General features: G+C 45.7%; 1 protein-coding gene across 4 annotated transcripts in view; it reads left to right on the plus strand.

Annotated features, from left to right (window-relative positions):
- LOC141111421 (uncharacterized) overlaps positions 1-21,158 on the plus strand; it is a 133,836-nt gene that overhangs the window by 86,795 nt on the left and 25,883 nt on the right. For 3 of the 4 annotated variants that reach the window (XM_073603712.1, XM_073603710.1, XM_073603711.1), the window contains 2 exons: positions 12,752-12,821; positions 17,095-17,685. In XM_073603712.1, the coding sequence (XP_073459813.1) occupies positions 12,752-12,821; positions 17,095-17,685 (661 nt within the window). The remainder of the gene's footprint in view (positions 1-12,751; positions 12,822-17,094; positions 17,686-21,158) is intronic. The other variant, XM_073603713.1, reaches the window with a different exon arrangement.

A 21,158-nucleotide genomic window follows, 5' to 3' on the forward strand; every position in this document is an offset into this window, starting at 1 on the left:
CTCCTCTTCCTTCTCTATAGGAACTCATCCTCCTCTATAGGAACTCTTCCAGGTACTCTTCCTCCTCTATAGGGACTCTTCCAGGTACTTTTCCTCCTCTATAGGAACTCTCCCCCCTCTATAGGAACTCTTCCAGGTACTCTTCCTCCTGTGTAGGAACTCTTCCTCCTCCTATAGGAACTCTTCCAGGTACTCTTCCTCCTCCTATAGGAACTCTCTCTGTAGTATCTCTTCCCCCTGTATAGGAACTCTTCCCCCTGTATAGGAACGCTCTCTATAGTATCTTTTCCTCCTCTATAGGAACTCTTCCTCCTCTATAGGAACTCTCTCTATAGCAGGGGTCCTCAAACTACGGCCCTCCAGTTGTTCAGGAACTACAATTCCCATCATGCCCAGTCATGTCTGTGAATGTCAGAGTTTTGCAATGCCTCATGGGATTTGTAGTTCCGCAACAGATGGAGGGCCGTAGTTTGAAGATCCCTGCTCTATAGGAACTCTTCCTCTATAGGAACTCTCTCTATAGGAACTCTTCCTCCTCTATAGGAACTCTTCCAGGAACTCTTCCTCCTCTATAGGAACTCTTCCAGGAACTCTTCCTCCTCTATAGGAACTCTTCCAGGAACTCTTCCTCCTCTATAGGAACTCTTCCAGGAACTCTTCCTCCTCTATAGGAACTCTTACTCCTCTATAGATACTCCTCCAGGAACTGTTCCTTCTCTATGAGAACTCTTCCTCCTCTATAAGGACTCTTCCTTCTCTATAGGAACTTTTGCAGGTACTCTTCCTTCTCTATAGGAACTCTTCCTCCTCTATAGGAACTCTTTCTATAGGAACTCTTCCTCCTCTATAGGAACTCTTCCAGGAACTCTTACTCCTCTATAGGAACTCTTCCAGGAACTCTTACTCCTCTATAGGAACTCTTCTAGGAACTCTTCCAGGAACTCTTCCTCCTCTATAGGAACTCTTCCTCCTCTATAGGAACTCTTCCTTCTTTTATAGGAACACTTCCTTCTCTATAGGAACTCTTCCTCCTATATAGGAACTTTTCCTTCTTTATAGGAACTCTTCCTCCTCTATAGGAACTCTTCCTCCTCTATAGGAACTCTTCCTCCTCTATAGGAGCTCTTCCTCCTCTATAGATACTCCTCCAGGAACTGTTCCTTCTCTATGGGAACTCTTCCTCCTCCATAAGAACTCTTCCTCCTCCATAAGAACTCTTCCTCCTCTATAAGAACTCTTCCTCCTCTATAAGAACTCTTCCTTCTCTATAGGAACTTTTGCAGGTACTCTTACTCCTCTATAGGAACTCTTCCAGGAACTCTTACTCCTCTATAGGAACTCTTCCTTCTTTATAGGAACTCTTCCTCCTCTGTAGGAACTCTTCCTTCTCTATAGGAACTCTTCCCCCTCTTCCTCCTCTATAGGAGCTGTTCCTCCTCTATAGATACTCCTCCAGGAATTGTTCCTTCTCTATGGGAACTCTTCCTCCCCTATAAGAACTCTTCCTTCTCTATAGGAACTTTTGCAGGTACTCTTCCTTCTCTATAGGAACTCTTCCTCCTCTATAGGAACTCTTTCTATAGGAACTCTTCCTCCTCTATAGGAACTCTTCCAGGAACTCTTACTCCTCTATAGGAACTCTTCCAGGAACTCTTCCTCCTCTATAGGAACTCTTCCTTCTTTATAGGAACTCTTCCTCCTCTATAGGAACTTTTCCTTCTTTATAGGAACTCTTCCTCCTCTATAGGAACTCTTCCTCCTCTATAGGAGCTCTTCCTCCTCTATAGATACTCCTCCAGGAACTGTTCCTTCTCTATGGGAACTCTTCCTCCTCCATAAGAACTCTTCCTCCTCTATAAGAACTCTTCCTCCTCTATAAGAACTCTTCCTTCTCTATAGGAACTTTTGCAGGTACTCTTCCTTCTCTATAGGAACTCTTCCTCCTCTATAGGAACTTATCCAGGAACTCTTACTCCTCTATAGGAACTCTTCCAGGAACTCTTCCTCCTCTATAGGAACGCTTCCTTCTTTATAGGAACTCTTCCTCCTCTATAGGAACTCTTCCTTCTCTATAGGAACTCTTCCCCCTCTTCCTCCTCTATAGGAGCTCTTCCTCCTCTATAGATACTCCTCCAGGAACTGTTCCTTCTCTATGGGAACTCTTCCTCCTCTATAAGAACTCTTCCTTCTCTATAGGAACTTTTGCAGGTACTCTTCCTCCTCTATAGGAACTCTTCCTCCTCTATAGGAACTTATCCAGGAACTCTTACTCCTCTATAGGAACTCTTCCAGGAACTCTTCCTCCTCTATAGGAATTTTTTCTTCTTTATAGGAACTCTTCCTCCTCTATAGGAACTCTTCCTTCTCTATAGGAACTCTTCCCCATCTTCCTCCTCTATAGGAGCTCTTCCTCTTCTATAGATACTCCTCCAGGTACTCTTCCTTCTCTATAGGAACTCTTCCTCCTCTATAGGAACTTATCCAGGAACTCTATAGGAACTCTTCCAGGAACTCTTCCTCCTCTATAAGAACTACTCCTCCTCTATAAGAACTCTTCCTCCTCTATAAGAACTCTTCCTTCTATATAGGAACTTTTGCAGGTACTCTTCTTTCTCTATAGGAACTCTTTCTCCTCTATAGGAACTTATCCAGGAACTCTTACTCCTCTATAGGAACTCTTCCAGGAACTCTTACTCCTCTATAGGAACTCTTCCAGGAACTCTTCTTCCTCTATAGGAACTCTTCCTCCTCTTCCTTCTTTATAGGAACTCTTCCTTCTCTGTTTGAACTCTTCCTCCTCTTCCTCCTCTATAGGAACTCTTCCTCCTCTTCCTTCTCTATAGGAGCTCTTCGTCCTCTATAGGAACTCTTCCTTCTCTATAGGAGCTCTTCGTCCTCTATAGGAACTCTTCCAGGAACTCTTCCTCCTCTATAGGAACTCTTCCTCCTCTTCCTTCTTTATAGGAACTCTTCCTTCTCTGTTTGAACTCTTCCTCCTCTTCCTTCTCTATAGGAACTCTTCCTTCTCTATAGGAACTCTTCCTTCTCTATAGGAACTCTTCCTCCTCTTCCTCCTCTATAGGAACTCTCTCTATAGTATCTCTTTCTCTATAGTGACATGCCTATACTTGGCTTGAAGTGTACATGTGATCCTCTGAGCCCCTGTAGACTGACATCTGTATGTTAATATGAAAGAATGTCAGCCGCACTCCACTTAGCTCATATTCTAGTATTTTTTAAAAATCAATGAGTTGACTGCATACAGCAATGTCTCCACCCAAAAACCATCCTTCCTTGACGCGTTTCATCGCTCCTGGCTTGCTCACAATGATTGGGGAGTTAAGTGAAGTGCAGATGACATTCTTTTATCATTACAATAATTGGCACCCAGGTTGTCCATGTACAAGAGAGGCCAGTCTTGATCTGACCTATGGATCTGTATGTATCTGTATGTTTGTGCCTGTTACCTATCAAAGAACCCCACAAACCCCTAAACCCAGGGGGCCCTAAAATGGAAATATCACATTCAGCTAGGAAATTTGGGGGCATTAGAACAGTTTGGCCAATAGGTGTCACCCACTCGTAGGTTATAAATACTGTGAGACTATTGGGCTCAATCTTCTGTTGTGGGAGATGTATTTACAACTATGAGGTTGTCACAGGCTGCATGTCATGTGATCTTTATTCTGTATGGCGCTTATGTCTCTTTATATACTGCAATGCCGTCTGCATCCTCCACTCCGCTTGTGAGAAATCATACGCCATAATCAGTAAAACGCATATCTCTGTCCGCCATGCTCAATCCATTTTTCCAGGCCAGGGTTATAAACAGCAATCGTTTTCTTCTCTTGTGATCCTTTTATGTAATTTCACATCCTAAACATCTGACTTGTATTAGAAATGCCGACTTCCTCTTTCCTCTGTCACATGACTAAACCAAATCCTTCAAGTGAAAGATCACACATCAATATTTACCAACTGACCTCCAAAATATCAGCAAAGAGTCACAATGTGCAATGTGACCTTTTACATAAAAATTGTTTTTATTATAATATTCTAAATATTAATGGTAATAATAATCATCATAATTTTAATATAAATCTATAATAATAACTAATAATCATAATATTAAGATTTATAATAAATTATATATAATAAAATAATGTATTATTATTTATTGTATAAATATATGTATAATAAAATTATTATTTATAATTATTTATTATTGTTTATAATACAATCATTTCATTACAATAATAATATGATTATTATTATCAATATAATGTTATTATTATAATTATTTATAATCATTTATAATATAAAATACAATTATTTATTATTATTATTATTATTTTTATTTATAATAAAATTATTATAAAATAATTTATTGTTCTTTTTATTTATAATCAAGGCATATTATTATTATTGTTATTGTTATTATTTATAATAAAATCATTTATTTTAAATAATAATTATTATTATTAATATAAATAATCAATAAAATCTGTGTGCATCCCTCCAATGACCCCAGTGATTGGTTCTGTAGTAAATTCCTATGTGGTTCAATTTCTGGAGTGTTGGAGGATTCTGGGTACTCCTACCATGCATTGGGTCTGTAATACAAAAAGGGAAATCAAGCAAGGTTCCTTGCGCCTGATGGCCCCAGGAAGTTGTTCACTGCTACTGCACCGTTACTGCACCGTTACTGCACCGCTACAACACTGCTACTGCACCGCTACGACACTGCTACTGCACCGCTACGACACTGCTACTGCACCGCTACGACACTGCTACTGCACCGCTACGACACTGCTACTGCACCGCTACGACACTGCTACTGCACCGCTAGGACACTGCTACTGCCCTGCTATGACACCGCTACTGCACCCCTACGACACTGTTACTGCACCGATAGGACACTGCTACTGCACCGCTACGACACTGCTACTGCACCGCTAGGACACTGCTACTGCACTGCTACAACACTGCTACTGCACCCCTACGACACTGTTACTGCACCGATAGGACACTGCTACTGCACCGATACGACACTGCTACTGCACCGCTACTACACCGCTACGACACTGCTACTGCACCGATACGACACTGCTACTGCACCGCTACTGCACCGCTACGACACTGCTACTGCACCGCTATGACACTGCTACTGCACTGCTACTGCACCACTACGACACTGCTACTGCACCGCTAGGACACTGCTACTGCCCTGCTATGACACTGCTACTGCACTGCTACGACACTGCTACTGCACTGCTACGACACTGCTACTGCACCCCTACGACACTGCTACTGCACCGATAGGACACTGCTACTGCACCGATACGACACTGCTACTGCACCGCTATGACACTGCTACGACACTGCTACTGCACCGCTACGACACCGCTACAACACCGCTACTGCACCGCTACGACACCGCTACTGCACCGCTACGACACTGCTACTGCACCGCTACGACACTGCTACTGCACCGCTACTACACGGCTACTGCACCGTTACGACACTGCTCCTGCACTTCTACGACACTGGTACTGCACCGCTACTACACTGCTACTACAGCACTACTACACCTCTGCTGCTCTGCTATAACACCATTACTACACTGCTGTTGCACCACTACTACAGCACAAATACAGTGATTTCCAGTAGCTTCTGGGTCCCATGCAGAGTGCCTGCAAACACACCGAGATCGCCCACTCGGCATTGATGCCATTGAGAGAATGCTTTGCATTTTCTTAAAGTGTTACTAAACCCACAACAGTATAATCAGTCTGTATATGCAGTAAAGCATGCTTGTTATACTCACTGGGGAACCTAAGGGGTTAATCCTCCGCATTGTGTAAAAATACTGTTTGATCCTGTCTTCTCTGATCCTCTTCTTCCACTGTCCCCAATCCATCTCCTGATAAGACCGAGTTTGTGGAGTCACTCTGCACATGCTCAGTGTGGTGTGTATTTCTTGGGAGGTTGCTTCTAATCTGCACAGGGCCAATCAACACTATCCAGACAGAGGGTCAGGGGTCCTGCAGCCTCTTAGGACAATCAGGGGAGAATGAAAACTCCTCCTATAAGCTTAAACCAGACACTGATAGAAGTCTCAAGACTGCTATATACTATGGTTGAGAAAAGGTATTTAGCAATTTATGTTTACTAAAATAATTGCATTTCCATGTTCTGTGTACTGTGGGAGATCAGATATATTGACTTCAGAGTCCTGGGGGGATCAGATATAGTGAATGCAGAGTCCTGGGGGGATCAGATATAGTGAATGCAGAGTCCTGGGGGGATCAGATATAGTGACTGCAGAGTCCTGGGGAGAGCAGATATAGTGAGTGCAGAGTCCTGGGGAGATCAGATATAGTGACTGCAGAGTCCTGGGGAGAACAGATATAGTGACTGCAGAGTCCTGGGGAGACCAGATATAGTGACTGCAGAGTCCTGGGGAGATCAGATATAGTGACTGCAGGCTCCTGGGGAGAGCAGATATAGTGACTGCAGAGTCCTGGGGAGAGCAGATATAGTGACTGCAGAGTCCTGGGGGGATCAGATATAGTGAATGCAGAGTCCTGGGGAGATCAGATATAGTGAGTGCAGGCTCCTGGGGAGAGCAGATATAGTGAATGCAGGCTCCTGGGGAGCGCAGATATAGTGACTGCAGAGTCCTGGGGAGATCAGATATAGTGAATGCAGGCTCCTGGGGAGATCAGATATAGTGAGTGCAGGCTCCTGGGGAGAGCAGATATAGTGACTGCAGAGTCCTGGGGAGATCAGATATAGTGAATGCAGAGTCCTGGGGAGATCAGATATAGTGACTGCAGAGTCCTGGGGAGATCAGATATAGTGACTGCAGGCACCTGGGGAGAACAGATATAGTGACTACAGGCTCCTGGGGAGAGCAGATATAGTGAATGCAGGCTCCTGGGGAGACCAGATATAGTGACTGCAGAGTCCTGGGGAGAGCAGATATAGTGACTGCAGAGTCCTGGGGAGAGCAGATATAGTGACTGCAGAGTCCTGGGGGACCAGATATAGCGAATGCAGAGTCCTGGGGAGAGCAGATATAGCGAATGCAGAGTCCTGGGTTTAGTAACACTTTAATAATTGCAAATCCTTCTTTGGTTGGACGAGGTGAAGAGTGTGACATCACTGACCCGCCTCTTCACCTCGTCCAATTGGAAAATACTTTGCATTTAATTAAAGCCCAAGTATAGCTAAAATACACAAAACAATCAGCACAAGGGACATAACACAGTCGGTAGGATGTGTCCCTTAGGGTTAGATTTGATACAGATGCTGATTTATCTTCTGTTAGTAGAAAATCTTCTCAGTCCATGCCCCCCTCCCCCTCCCCGCCACAATCCCCCACAATCCTCCACTGTGGTTGGTGTTCTTACAACTAAGGGTTGTCACAGGCTTTGATCAGGAGAGTCCAACTATGCCCGCCCTTTCCACCCAGATCCGCCATTCATAGAAGCCGTACTACATCTTCTATGAATGGAGGGGGTGGAGCTATCAATCATCATTATTATTACTATTATTCAGGATTTATATAACGCCAACAGTTTACGCAGCGCTTTACAATATAAAAAGAGACAATACAGTTATAATACAATAAAATACAGGAGGATTAAGAGGGCCCTGCTCAGAAGAGCTTACAATCTAATAGGGTGGGGCAGGTGGTACAAAAGGTTGTAACTGTGGGGAATGAGCTGATGGAAGTGGTAGGAGATTAGTTGGAGATGTGATCGGCTTCCCTGAAGAGATGAGTTTTCAGGGATCGTCTGAAGGTAGAAGAGTAGGGGATAGCCGGATAGATGGAGGTAGCGAGTTCCAGAGGATGGGAGAGGCTCTGGAGAAATCCTGGAGACGAGCATGGGAGGAGGAGACGAGAGAGCTTGAGAGTAGGAGGTCTTGAGAAGAGCGGAGAGGACGGTTTGGGTGATATTTGGAGACAAGATTGGTGATGTAGCTCGGGGAAGAGTTGTGAATAGCTTTGTATGTTGTGGTTAGTATTTTGGCTGGGTGATCGGGAGCCAGTGTAGAGATACACCACCCATCCTCCATTCTTAGATCCTGTTTCAATCATGTAACAATGTATAAAGATAAAAAAAATATCCATTCCTGAAATTCAGCTATAAATAGATTTCTTTTAGCATCGGATGTGAGTAAAATATCCGTCATACAATGTAACGTTTTTCAGAGATCTGATACAGGGGGCGCATTACTACTACTGAGCAGCAGGGGGGGCAGTCTCCCTCCTCTCCTTACTATACAGAAAAGTCTCTTGTTGTGTAATTTGTATTTTTGCTGATCTGGATATGAATAATTTGTGGCTTCTTTTTACACCAGGGAGCTTATTAGGAAAGAGTTGGCCATTGAAGAAGTAAAACCAGACTCCCCCCCCTCCTCCCCTAACCTTTCCGACCCTTCTGACATAATTATGGACAAAGTCTCTGTGTCACTCTTACCATAGATTTTGAAATGTGGGGCTGGTTAAGTGCTGTTGTCAGAGGCTGACTTTTGCATGCGTATGACGAACCCATCATGTGACCTGTCACCAGTACACGGATGTGTGGGGGGGGTTATTTGGCTATTCAAGGTGGGGTCAGCAGATTGTGGTGGAGTGAAATGCACAATGCAGCAAAAGTCAGCACTTAACCAGGTTTGGCTGCTTTGCAATAAGACGCGGTGCGTCCAAAGAGACGCATGGCAGGTGGAATGCGCCCCCATCCATGCTGCACCATCGGGGTCAAGGAGAATCGGAATCATTACAAATGCAGGGAAATGGCACTGACTACATGAGCCCTTTGATTATTTCTCCCTTGCTGCTAATCCATTCTCTGATAATAATTTCCCGGGATTATAACAATTTTAAAGAGCACCTGTGATGAGCAAAACATAGAATCTGCTGTTGCCGACCTCTTTTAGAAAAATGCCAAGTGCCTGGCTTTGTTGCTCGCTGGCTTCAGCAGTTTGAATCACTGAATTCATAAAGCAGCTGAACAACGGGGGCAGTCAGCTTGAACCTACCTGCCGGCAAATTGGGGCAAGTGTCTGTACTTTCGCTTCTGAGCATAGGCGTGCGCACTAGGTGTGCCGGGTGTGCCTGGGCACATCCTAATCACCTCGCCTGCATTAGTGCGACTGAGCCGGGGGCAAGTCGCTGCACCAGGTGTTCAGATTCCTTCCACCCTGCTGCTCTACAGGGTAGCTATTGTGGGCTGTGACAGAACGGGTTGTGCCCCCCCCACAGCTATGCTGTTGGAGAGCAGACTGAGCTCCGGGGGCCTACTCTCTTCCTCCTACTACTGCATAAGGGACACAGAGGGCAGCAGGTATGTCTTCTCCCTCCTTACATCTCTCTCCCAGCAGCAGTACATAGGGGAGAGAACAGAGCCCAGTGTTCCTCATTCCCCCTCCCTCCTGGATGATGTACTGCAAAGAATTGGGGTTAATGTAGTCTGGAGGGGCTGGATTGCCATGAAAATGAATGGAGCTGTAGACTGTAATAGCCACAAGGAGGAGGTCAGTTTCTGTTGTAAAATTTTTCTGTAAGTAATTTTTCTCCTTCACTAATGGGCACTGATGAGGCTACACTAATGGGCACTAATGAGGGGGCACTGATGAGGCAGCACTGATGAGGTGGCACTGATTAGGCTACACTAATGGGCACTGAAGAGGCTACACTGATGGGCACTGATGAGTTAGCACTGATGAGGCTGCACTGATGGGCACTGATGAGGTGGCACTGATTAGGCTACACTAATGGGCGCTGAAGAGGCTACACTAATGAGCACTGATGAGGGGCACTGATGAGGCAGCACTGATGGGCACTGATGAGGTGGCACTGATGAGGTGGCACTGATGAGGCTACACTAATGGGCACTGATGAGGCTGCACTAATGGGCACTGATGAGGCTACACTGATGAGGCTGCACTAATGGGCACTGAAGAGGCTACACTAATGGGCACTGATGAGGGGGCACTAATGAGGCAGCACTGATGGGCACTGATGAGGTGGCACTGATGAGGCTACACTAGTGGGCACTGATGAGGCTACACTAATGGGCACTGATGAGGCTGCACTAATGGGCGCTGATGAGGCTACACTGATGAGGCTGCACTAATGGGCGCTGAAGAGGCTACACTAATGGGCACTGATGAGGGGGCACTAAAGAGGCAGCACTGATGGGCACTGATGAGGTGGCACTGATGAGGCTACACTAGTGGGCACTGATGAGGCTACACTAATGGGCGCTGATGAGGATACACTGATGAGGCTGCACTAATGGGCGCTGAAGAGGCTACACTAATGGGCGCTGATGAGGTGGCACTGATGAGGCAGCACTGATCATCTGAACACTGATGATCAGTGCCTTGATTATCTGTGTACATGTCCCCTCTCACACTTGCCGGTCTCCGGCTCTGCTTTCCTCACGCTGTGACAGCTCGTGAGGAAAGTACTGCCAATAACCAGCAAGTCTGTTTACATGTGATCAGCTGTGATTGGACATAGCTGATCACATGGTAAGGGCCACCATGATTGGCTCTTTACCACGATCTGTGGACACAGTGATCACTGAGCATGCCAGATGCACACCCCATGGGGCATGGGACGGGAGGACTGCCATGGATGCCCTCCTGTAACAATAGAACTGCACTGTAGCAGTCTTTCAGCTATAATGTGGTTATAAAGTGGTTAAAGGAGCAGTTTGCCACTCGAACCAGTCAAGTGACAACTGTGTGTATATTAATATATACTGTGTGTGTAGATAGATAGATAGATAGATAGATAGATAGATAGATAGATTATACACACAGTGGTGAAAATGATTTGATCCTCTGCAGATTGTGTAAGTTTGCCCACTTACAGTACATATAAATGAAGGGTCTATAATTTTTATCATAGGTGTATTTTATATGATCGAAACAGAAAATCAACCAAAAATCCAGAAAAAAAACACATGATACAAATGTTATAAACAGAGTTGCAGCTCAGTGAGTAAAATAAGTATTTGATCCCCAAGCAAAACATGACTTAGTAGTTGGTGGAGAAACCCTTGTTGGTGATCACAGAGGTCAGACGTTTCTTGTAGTTGGTGATCAGGTTTGCACACATCTCAGGAGGGATTTTGGTCACAGATTAGTCCTGTCAATGTAAGAAGGTTCTCCTAACGACAACTCGTTATGTGTATAAAAGACTCCTGTCCACAGAATCTCTTTCTTCCATTCAATCCTCACCATCATGGGGAAGACCAAAGATCTGTCAGAGGACATCAGGGAGAAGATTGTAGACCTGCACAAGGCTGGAATGGCCTACAAGACCATCAGCAAGAAGCTTGGTGAGAAGGAGACAACTGTTGGATCGATTATTCACAAATGGAAAAAATACAAAATAACCATCAATCGTCCTCAGTCTGGAGCTCCATGCAAGATTTCTCCTCATGGGGTGAGGATGGTCATGAGAAAAGTGAGGGATCAGCCCAGAACTACACGGGAGGAGCTTGTGAAGGATCTCAAGGCAGTTGGGACCACAGTCACCAAACAAACCATTGGTAACACAATACACCGCCATGGATTGAAATCCTGCAGGGCCCGCAAGGTCCTCCTCCTCAGGAAGACACATGTACAGGAACGTCTGAAGTCTACCAATGAACATCTAAATGATTCAGAGAAGGATTGGGGGGAAAGTTCTGTGGTCAGATGAGACCAAAATTCAGCTCTTTGGCATTAACTCGACTCGTTGTGTTTGGAGGAAGAAAAATGCTGACTATGACCCTAAGAACACCATCCCTACAGTCACACACCATCCCTACAGTCACACACCGAGGTGGAAACATGATGATTTGGGGCTGTTTCTCTGATAAAGGTTCAGGCCGACTTTGCCACATTGAGGGGCCAATGGATGGGGCCATGTATTGTAAAATCTTGGATGAGAACCTTCTTCCCTCAGTCAGAACACTGAAGATAGATGGTGGATGTGTCTTCCAGCATGACAATGACCCAAAACAAACTGCCAAGGAAATAAAGGAGTGGCTCCAGAAGAAGCACATTAAGGTCAGGGAGTGGCCCAGCCAGTCTCCAGACCCTAATCACATAGAAAATGTATGGAGGGAGCTGAAACTTCGAGTTGCCAAACAACTTTAAGGATTTAGAGAAGATCTGTAAAGAAAAGTGGCCCAAAATCCCTCCTGAGATGTGTGGAAACCTGGTCACCACCTACAAGAAACGTCTGACCTCTGTGATCACCAACAAGGGTTTCTCCACCAACTACTAAGTCATGTTCTGCTTGGGGATCAAATACTTATTTTACTCACTGAACTGCAACTCCATTTATAACATTTGTATCATGTAATTTTTCTGGATTTTGGTTGATATTCTCTCTCTATCATATAACATACTCCTATGATAAAAATTATAGACCCTTCAGTTCTTTGTAAGTGGGCAAAACTTACACAATCTGCAGGGGAGACGATCATTATTTTCCACAGTGTGTGTGTGTAATATATATATACACACACACATATACACACACACACGTGTATTTTGAGCTTTGGGGTGCACACACACCTTTTGCTTCTGAGTATGGAAAAATGGTTTAATAAACTGGACCTGCCTCCCATGTCTGGCTGTGGCGCCCTTACGTTGTACAGCACTGTGGAATACGTTGGTGTTTATATACATGTTTAGTGATTTATGCTATTTATGGTCTTTAACTTTTTTTCTTTAGGAAATTGCCAAAAGGCTTCAGCAGCTGGAGGAGGAAGAGCTGCAGCGGAAAGCTCAGGACAGCTTGGAAGGTAATAATGGTCTATTACTGACAGGCGGGGCCGAAGGGGCTGCAGGGGGGACTCATAGTGAAACCGCGTACCACCTGCTCATATATGATTCAGCTACTATGAAGGGTGCAGCTTGATGGGGGAGTACTGCATTGACTCACTGGAATTTTTCAGAATTTTGCAATAACATAACATTATTCAGGGTGAGCTGCCAGATGTGATGTTCTTGTATAATGTTCAGTATTTAGACACATGAGAGCGGGGCGTGACAGAATAAATACAATTTTACATTGTGATATTATCTGACAATGAGAGTATAATACCCGGGAAAATCAGGAAGTCAATAAACTTCAGCCGAAACAAAGTTTTTTGTCTTCTGTGGATCATTTTACAACCTGCTGGAGTATTTTTGTTTCTGAGATAAACTCAGAATAAACACATTGCATGTTGGCTGATCCTAAAGCTGCTCCATGTAGTTTGAAAAAAAAATTCAGAGTAGTGTGGGAGTGACACCATAATATAAACAGAGAGTAGACTGCAGCGTCTTTTAGACTTTAAGGGGCCGAACAAGGGCCAGCGAAGTAGAAAATGTCTTGGCGTCCAGTGGGAGTAAACAATGCCCTATCTTTGGTGTCAGTGGAAAGGAATAGTGCCCCATTGTTGGTGTCAGCTAGAGGAATAGTGCCCAGTCCTTGGTGTCAGTGGAAGAAATGCTTCCCCGTTGTTGGAATCACTGGGAGGAATCGTACCCTAGGCCCCGTAGACTGTGGAGTCTTCCCTTTAGACCCTGTAGACTGTGACGTCTTCCCTTTAGACCCCGTAGACTGTGGCGCCTTGCCTTTATACCCTTTGGACTGTGGCGTCTTCCCTTTAGACCCCGTAGACTGTGGCGTCTTGCCTTTAGACCCCGTAGACTGTGGCGTCTTGCCTTTAGACCCCGTAGACTGTGGCGTCTTGCCTTTAGACCCCGTAGACTGTGGCGTCTTGCCTTTAGACCCCGTAGACTGTGGCGTCTTGCCTTTAGACCCCGTAGACTGTGGCGTCTTGCCTTTAGACCCCCTAGACTGTGGCGTCTTGCCTTTTAGACCCCGTAGACTGTGGCGTCTTGCCTTTAGACCCCGTAGACTGTGGCGTCTTGCCTTTAGACCCCCTAGACTGTGGCGTCTTGCCTTTTAGACCCCGTAGACTGTGGCGTCTTGCCTTTAGACCCCGTAGACTGTGGCGTCTTGCCTTTAGACCCCGTAGACTGTGGCGTCTTGCCTTTAAACCCCGTAGACTGTGGCGTCTTGCCTTTAGACCCCGTAGACTGTGGCGTCTTGCCTTTAGACCCCGTAGACTGTGGCGTCTTGCCTTTAGACCCCGTAGACTGTGGCGTCTTCTGCAGCTTACCCTTACAGTCAAGACAGTTGTGTTATTAAATGCTGGCAGAAATGCCAGTGGGGTGTGCACATAAAGATTGACAGGTGGGGAGGATTGTATAAACAGAAAAAAAATGGCCCCAGTTGGAGCAGTATGGACAGAGATGGATATTTCCCAAATCCATATTACTTTTGTGTAGATGCTGGTGCTTAAAAATTGTTCTTAGTGTAGTAATAACATGACAGGCAGAGAATGAGGATTTCTTTAAGAAAGTAGTCTTGTTGGTGTTGCACAAGTCCATGTAGGGCCATACTTCCACCTAGAAGGTATTACACCTCATTCAGCTAGTCATGAAAACGATTGGATTGTTGCCCATAGAAACAAGAAATGTCTTTTTAACTTGATCGGTTTTACAGATGCATTATCCAATCTGTAATACTACAAGACACTCATTACCATTGACCTGAGTTAGATGGTTTGGGAGACTTGTAGTACAATGGTAGACCTTGTAAATGGCTACTAATTAATTGTTTATAAATGAGAACAAAAGTCTCTCTCTCTCTCACTTCCTCTCCCTCTCTCTCCGTCTCTCTCTCCATCTCTCTCTCCCTCGCTCTGTCTCTCTCGCGCTGTCTCTCTCTGTATCTCCCTGTCTCTATCTCTCTCTCTCTCTCTCTCTCCACCTCTCTCCCCCCTCCCTCTTGCGCTCTCTCTCTCTCGCTCACTCTCTCGCTGTCTGTCTCTCTCTGTCTCTCTCTGTCTCTCTCGCTCTGTCTCTCTTGCATTGTCTCGCTCTGTCTCTCTCTGTCTCTTTCTCTCTGTCTCTCTCGCCCTGTCTCTCTCGCCCTGTCTCTCTCCCCCTGTCTCTCTCCCCCTGTCTCTCTCGCCCTGTCTCTCTCGCCCTGTCTCTCTCGCTCTGTCTCTCTCTCGCTCTGTCTCTCTAGCTCCTCTCTCTCGTTCTGTCTCTCTCTCGCTCTGTCTCGCTCTGTCTCTCTCGCTCTCTCTCGCACACTCTCGCACTCTCTCGCGCTCTCTCACACACTCTCGTGCTCTCTCGTACACTCTTGCGCTCTCTCGTACACTCTTGCGCTCTCTCGTACACTCTTGCGCTCTTTCGTACACTCCTGCGCTCTCTCGTACACTCTGGCGCTCTCTCGCACACTCTCGTGCTCTCTCGCACACTCTCGTGCTCTCTCGTACACTCTTGCGCTCTCTCGTACACTCTTGCGCTCTCTCGCACACTCTTGCGCTCTCTCGTACACTCTTGCGCTCTCTCGTACACTCTTGCGCTCTCTCGTACACTCTTGCGCTCTCTCGTACACTCTTGCGCTCTCTCGTACACTCTTGCGCTCTCTCGCACACTCTTGCGCTCTCTCGCACTCTCTCTAGCTGTCTCTCTCTCTCTGTCTCTCTCTCTCCACCTCCCTCCCCCTCTCCCTCTTACGCTCTCTTTCTCTCTGTCTCTCTCTCGCTCTCCCGCTCTCTCTCCCCCTCCCGCTATGGCTCTCGCACTCTGTCTCTCTGTCTCTCTGTCTCTCTCTCTCTCTCTGTCTCTCTCTCTGTCTCTCTCCCTGTCTCTCTCTTTGCCTCTCGCTCTGCCTCTCGCTCTGTCTCTCGCTCTGTCTCTCGCTCTGTCTCTCTCCGTCTCTCTCTCTGTCTCTGACTCTGTCTCTCGCTCTCTCTCTCCCTTCTCTCGCTCTGTCTCTCTCTCTGTCTCTCTCTCTCTCTCTCGCTCTGTCTCTCGCTCTGTCTCTCTCTCTCTCGGTCTCTCTCGCTCTGTCTCTCTCTCTGTCTCTCTCTGTCTCTCTCTCTCTGTCTCTCTCGCTCTGCCTCTCTCTCTGTCTCTCTCTCTCTCTCTCTCGCTCTGTCTCTCGCTCTGTCTCTCTCTCTCTCGGTCTCTCTCGCTCTGTCTCTCTCTCTGTCTCTCTCTCTCTCTGTCTCTCTCGCTCTGCCTCTCTCTCTGTCTCTCTGGCTCTCTCTCGCACACACTCGCGCTCTCTCGCACACTCTCTCACTCTCCTGCTTTCTTTCTCCCCCTCCCGCTATGGCTCTCTGTCTTTCTGTCTCTCTGTCTCTCTCTCTCTGTGTCTCTCTCACTCTCCACACTTTCCCAAATGGCCTTTAAAGGCATCCACACAAAACCTGATGATGATCATGGACATCTTCTATATTGACCTGTTAATGGGATGTTGCTGTTAGTATATGACCTTCTATCATCCATACATTTTAAATATAGAGATTCTGGGTACTCAACATTCCAAGGTGGGGGGGTAGAGTGGATTGCAGGTGCTCATCGGTTGGTGTTGGAGGCAGCAATATTGGAGAGTGAAGGGTGAGACAGGAGTGGACACATAAAGTTTATAGGAGGGTTGTGCTATAGGTTGGGTCCTTTTTCCTTGGTGCTGAACACCGACCCCGGACAAATATTTATTAGCTACACTATCTATGGGAAACCTCTAATCAGGCCATCTGTGGGCCCACAACTGCCATTTCAGTTATGGGTGGATGCTGGTAGGATGAGCCACCCATTGGCTTCCTTCATTACTCATGGCCTGATGTCTATGTCCATCCTCTGGATTTGTAGAACCTACCTTGGCATCACTCTGTAGAGATGAGTGGAGCTGAGAGCCACGTTTTGGGTAGATCGCAATTTAAGGACAACTCTTTTAACAAGCACGCAGTAGGTTCTAATCTGCTTCAGCATATGTTTGCTGTAGTTTGCATGCCAATAATATATGTCTGTTGAGTCATGTATGTGCCTTTAAGCCGAATGTGTTCTGTGATGCTGCTAATACTCATTTACTTGTAATGTCTTTTTGTCTAGTCAGATTCGCTCTCTGAAGTTGTGCAAGGGCTTTTCTTTGCTTGTAGACGTGTTGCAGATGTATGTTTAAAGCTTACTAACCTACGCTTTGTGTTTGCATGTGTAAACAAGAGCAAAGTGGCTTGCCATTCTTGGACAATGATGATGAAGAGGAAGGCTACACCTTCCAAAACGATAATTCTAAGTACACAAGCTCCTCAGATTACATTCGAGGTCCAAGAAGCTCCGAGAGGGAGCATATGCCCAAACGTTCCGAGGAACCCTCCAGCAGAATGAATCCCAACCGCATCTCCTTTGGCCAAGTCCACTATGATAGCAACGGCTCGAAAAACTCTAAAACCCCAGAGCAGTGGAAAGAGCCGGTCCGTAAGGAACAAGTGCAGTTCCCATACAGGAACCCTAGGCACTCCTCTGAGAGGAGTCCGTGCCATCCGAGTGGTCTTGAGGCAACTCCAACACATGACAGGGATAAAGTCCGCAAAGAGGAGAAAATCCGAGGACATCGGGAAAAACACTGCAAGCACCATTCTGACAGGTGTAGGCGCTCCAGCTCCGATAGTGATGACTACCCAGAACATTGTGCCAGAGACAAAAGAAGCCGCCGTTCCCAATGGAACCAAAACCGAGAACACCACCACCATCACCACCAACGATCTTCTAACAATCATTCTTCTAGGATGTCAAGTCACGAATTGAGAACAGGTACTAAATAGATCATAATGATACAAAGATTCCTGTAAGTTAGTTTTTGTTGGGCTAGCACGTTTTGAAGGTCCATTGAGAAGAATTATGCAACTTCACAAGAAGTTGGTTGCAGAAGGCTGTAAATTGTGCTGGCACCACTTACTGACAAAGGACATTGGGTATGTTTTTTGGGAAAGTCCTAATAACCTAATAGCTTTCTGCATTTCTCAGACCCCCTTCCCCGTAAGAGGGGATTAGGTCATGGGAAATGTATGTGGTCTATTTTTGTCCTTCCCTTTTTAAAAAAAAAAAATTATTTATTTTTTTCTTTATCAGCCCGGACATGTTTTGTTTCCTTGTATTCCAACCACTTTAGAAGCCCAGCTTATGAATCATTGAAGCAAAGCCTCTTGTGTATTTAACCAACAAAAAGTCTCCACAATGTATAGATCATGCACTATGTGGCCAACATTTTATAGACACTTGACCATCACAATTCTATAAGTTTGTTGGACATCCTATTCAAAAATCATCTGCAGTCATACAAGGTTATATCCTACCCCCTTTCACACATGAGGTTATAACAGTCTCCACTCTTCTTGGAAGGCTTTCCACAAGATTTTGGAGGGTATCTGTGGGAATTTGTGCCCATTTGTGAGGTAAGTACTGATGTTTTTGATGAGAAGACCTGGAACACCATCCGCCTTCCAATTCATCCCAAAGGTGTTCCATAGGGATGAGGTCAGGGCTCTGTGCAGGACACTGGAGTTCCTCCACACCAAACTGGTCCAACCATTTGATGCGGTCCCCTTTTTGTGTCTATGATATCCTCCACTCTTCTAGGAAGACTTTCCCACAAGATATTGGAGGGTGCCTGTGGGAATTTGTGCCCATTTGTAAGGTCAGGTGCTGATGTAGGATGAGAAGACCTGGCTCACCATCGGCATTCCAACTCACCCCCAAAGTGTTCAGTAGGGTTGTGGTCGGGGCATTTGAGTTCCTCCACAAAAAAGCTGGTCACAACATGTCTTTATGGAGCTGGCTTTGTACACAGGGGACAGACATGCTGGAACAGTAAAGGGTCTTCACCAAATTGTTACACAAGGTTGGAAGATCACAATTGTCTACAATGTCCTTGTATGATGTATTGTTAAGTGCAGCCTTATTGATTTGGACTGGGGGGGTGGGGGGCATGTATTTTTAAGCAATATAGCAGTGCTGGAATTTTTCCCTGAAAATATGTCCAGTAAAAAAAATCCTTACAAGGAAAAAAAAATAAGTTTACACAATAATTGTGTCTGTGGTATTATGTTGCTGTCATTTTCAGTGTGTCCATTGCTTTTATCTTGTGGTGTTTTTTTTTTTTTGTAAGACTTTCTGTATCTTTTCATCATGACTAATCTCTTTCAGGATCAAAAGGTTTATTACACAAATAGGACATCACCAGGGTGGCCCAGTCATTGTAAAGACACTACATAGTAGGGATTCCTAACCAGGGGTCTCCAAACACCGTGGGGGTTATGGGAACCGATAACCAGACAAAATGCTTTAACATTTCATGTACCATATTCTCAACATGTAGACAATTAGGACTGATATGAGGAGTGATATGAGGACTGATATAAGGACTGATATGAGGAGTGTACCATGTTGCCGGACATTTTTTTTTCAGATTTTTCACTTAACTTTGATTTTCTTTTAAGTGTTATATATACAGCGAGGAAAATACTGATGGTCTCACCTGCAGATTGTGTAAGTTTTGCCCCCTTACAAAGAAAAATGAAGGGTCTATAATTTTTATCATAGGTGTATTTTATATGATAGAGACAGAATATCAACCAAAAATCCAGAAAAAACACACAATACAAATGTTATCAATGGAGTTGCAGTTCAGTGAGTAAAATAAGTATTTGATCCCCTTAGTAGTTGGTGGAGAAACCCTTGTTGGTGATCACAGAGGTCAGACGTTTCTTGTAGGTGGTGATCAGGTTTGCACACATCTCAGGAGGGATTTTGGTCCACTCTTCTTTACAGATCTTCTCTAATTCCTTAAGGTTTCTTGGCAACTCAAAGTTTCAGCTCCCTCCATACATTTCCTATAGGATTAAGGTCTGGAGACTGGCTAGGCCACTCCATGACCTTCATGTGCTTCTTCTGGAGCCTCTCCTTTGTTGCCTTGGTGGTATGTTTTGGGTCATTGTCATGCTGGAAGACCCATCCATGACCACTTCAGTGTTCTGGCTGAGGGAAGAAGGCTCACTTTTTTATTTTTTTTTTATAAATAACAAACATGTTATACTTGCCTGCTCTGTAATGGTTTTGCATAGAGCAGCCCAGATCTTCCTCTTCTGGGTCCCCGCTTCCTTTGGGGGGGCACTTGTGCATGCTCACTCCCAAGCCGGCTCTGTGTGTCCATAAAAACTCATAGAGCGTGTCTTGGCCCTGCCCCCTGCTCCCTCCCCCCTGGCTGTGATTACTCCTGTTGCTTTGTCTGAGCCAATGAGGAGCATGTGCACAGCGCTGGATCAAGATCGGGCTCAGGTAAGTATAAGGGGGGGGGTCCAGTTCTATGTCCCAGGGGGCATGACGGTTCTCGGCAGAGGATGGCCGCTTACACGCAGAGAGTAGAGGTCCAGCTCCACTACACCATTGGTGTCACTAGGGTTTGTGTCACCCGGTGCAGTAAAACATGGTGTCACACCCCCCCCAACACAACTCCCACCCCCTATCGGGCTCCCTGGTGCCACCCACAGCACCAAACCACCAACCCCCCATCGGGCTCCCTGGTTTTACCCCTAACACCACCTCCCCATTGGGCTCTCTGGCGCTGGGCAGGTTAGTTTCACTGTCACAATGGGGGTGACACCTTCGTAGTCGGATATCAGTTCTGACTTGATGGTGCCACCCCTCTGGCTGGTGTCACCCGGGTGTCACCTATGACTCTGGCCTGCTTTACAACCAAAATGAAAGGAAAGACTCGGCTCACTTACCATTGTTCTGCACGAGGAAGCTATAGGTAGAGTTTTGCTTTCTAGGGTTCAGCTGGGCTTTAAGCTAACAGACCGGCTCCCAGCAATCAGCCAGGAGTCTGCTATGATGTAAAGGTCCCCAGAGAGATGGTTGTGTCCCTATCCAACCTTTTTAAAGGATAGGTTCACCTTTCAGAATGTTACGCCCATATTTGGGTGTATTGTGGAACATGCTCCAAACCTGCCCCCCCCCCCCTCCCCCCGAACCCTCAATTTTCCTCAACTCCACCACCCCCCTATAACAGTGGGTGAAGAATCCCTCCCCCCACACCCACTGTCACATTTTGAAAGTAGGGCGGCAGTGCGGGGCTCCTCCCACATAGCCGCGTCGTTCATTCACAGCATCTGTGCAATGCTTTCTAGGCTCCTGAGGGAAAAAATAATAAATGCACTTTTTTTTGTCCCTGCGAAAATATCTGATTATTATTATTATTTTTCTTGAAAGGTGAACTTTAAGCCTTT

The sequence above is a fragment of the Aquarana catesbeiana genome, linkage group LG10 (genome assembly GCF_042186555.1).
Source record: "Aquarana catesbeiana isolate 2022-GZ linkage group LG10, ASM4218655v1, whole genome shotgun sequence".
Taxonomy (NCBI): Eukaryota; Metazoa; Chordata; class Amphibia; order Anura; family Ranidae; genus Aquarana; species Aquarana catesbeiana.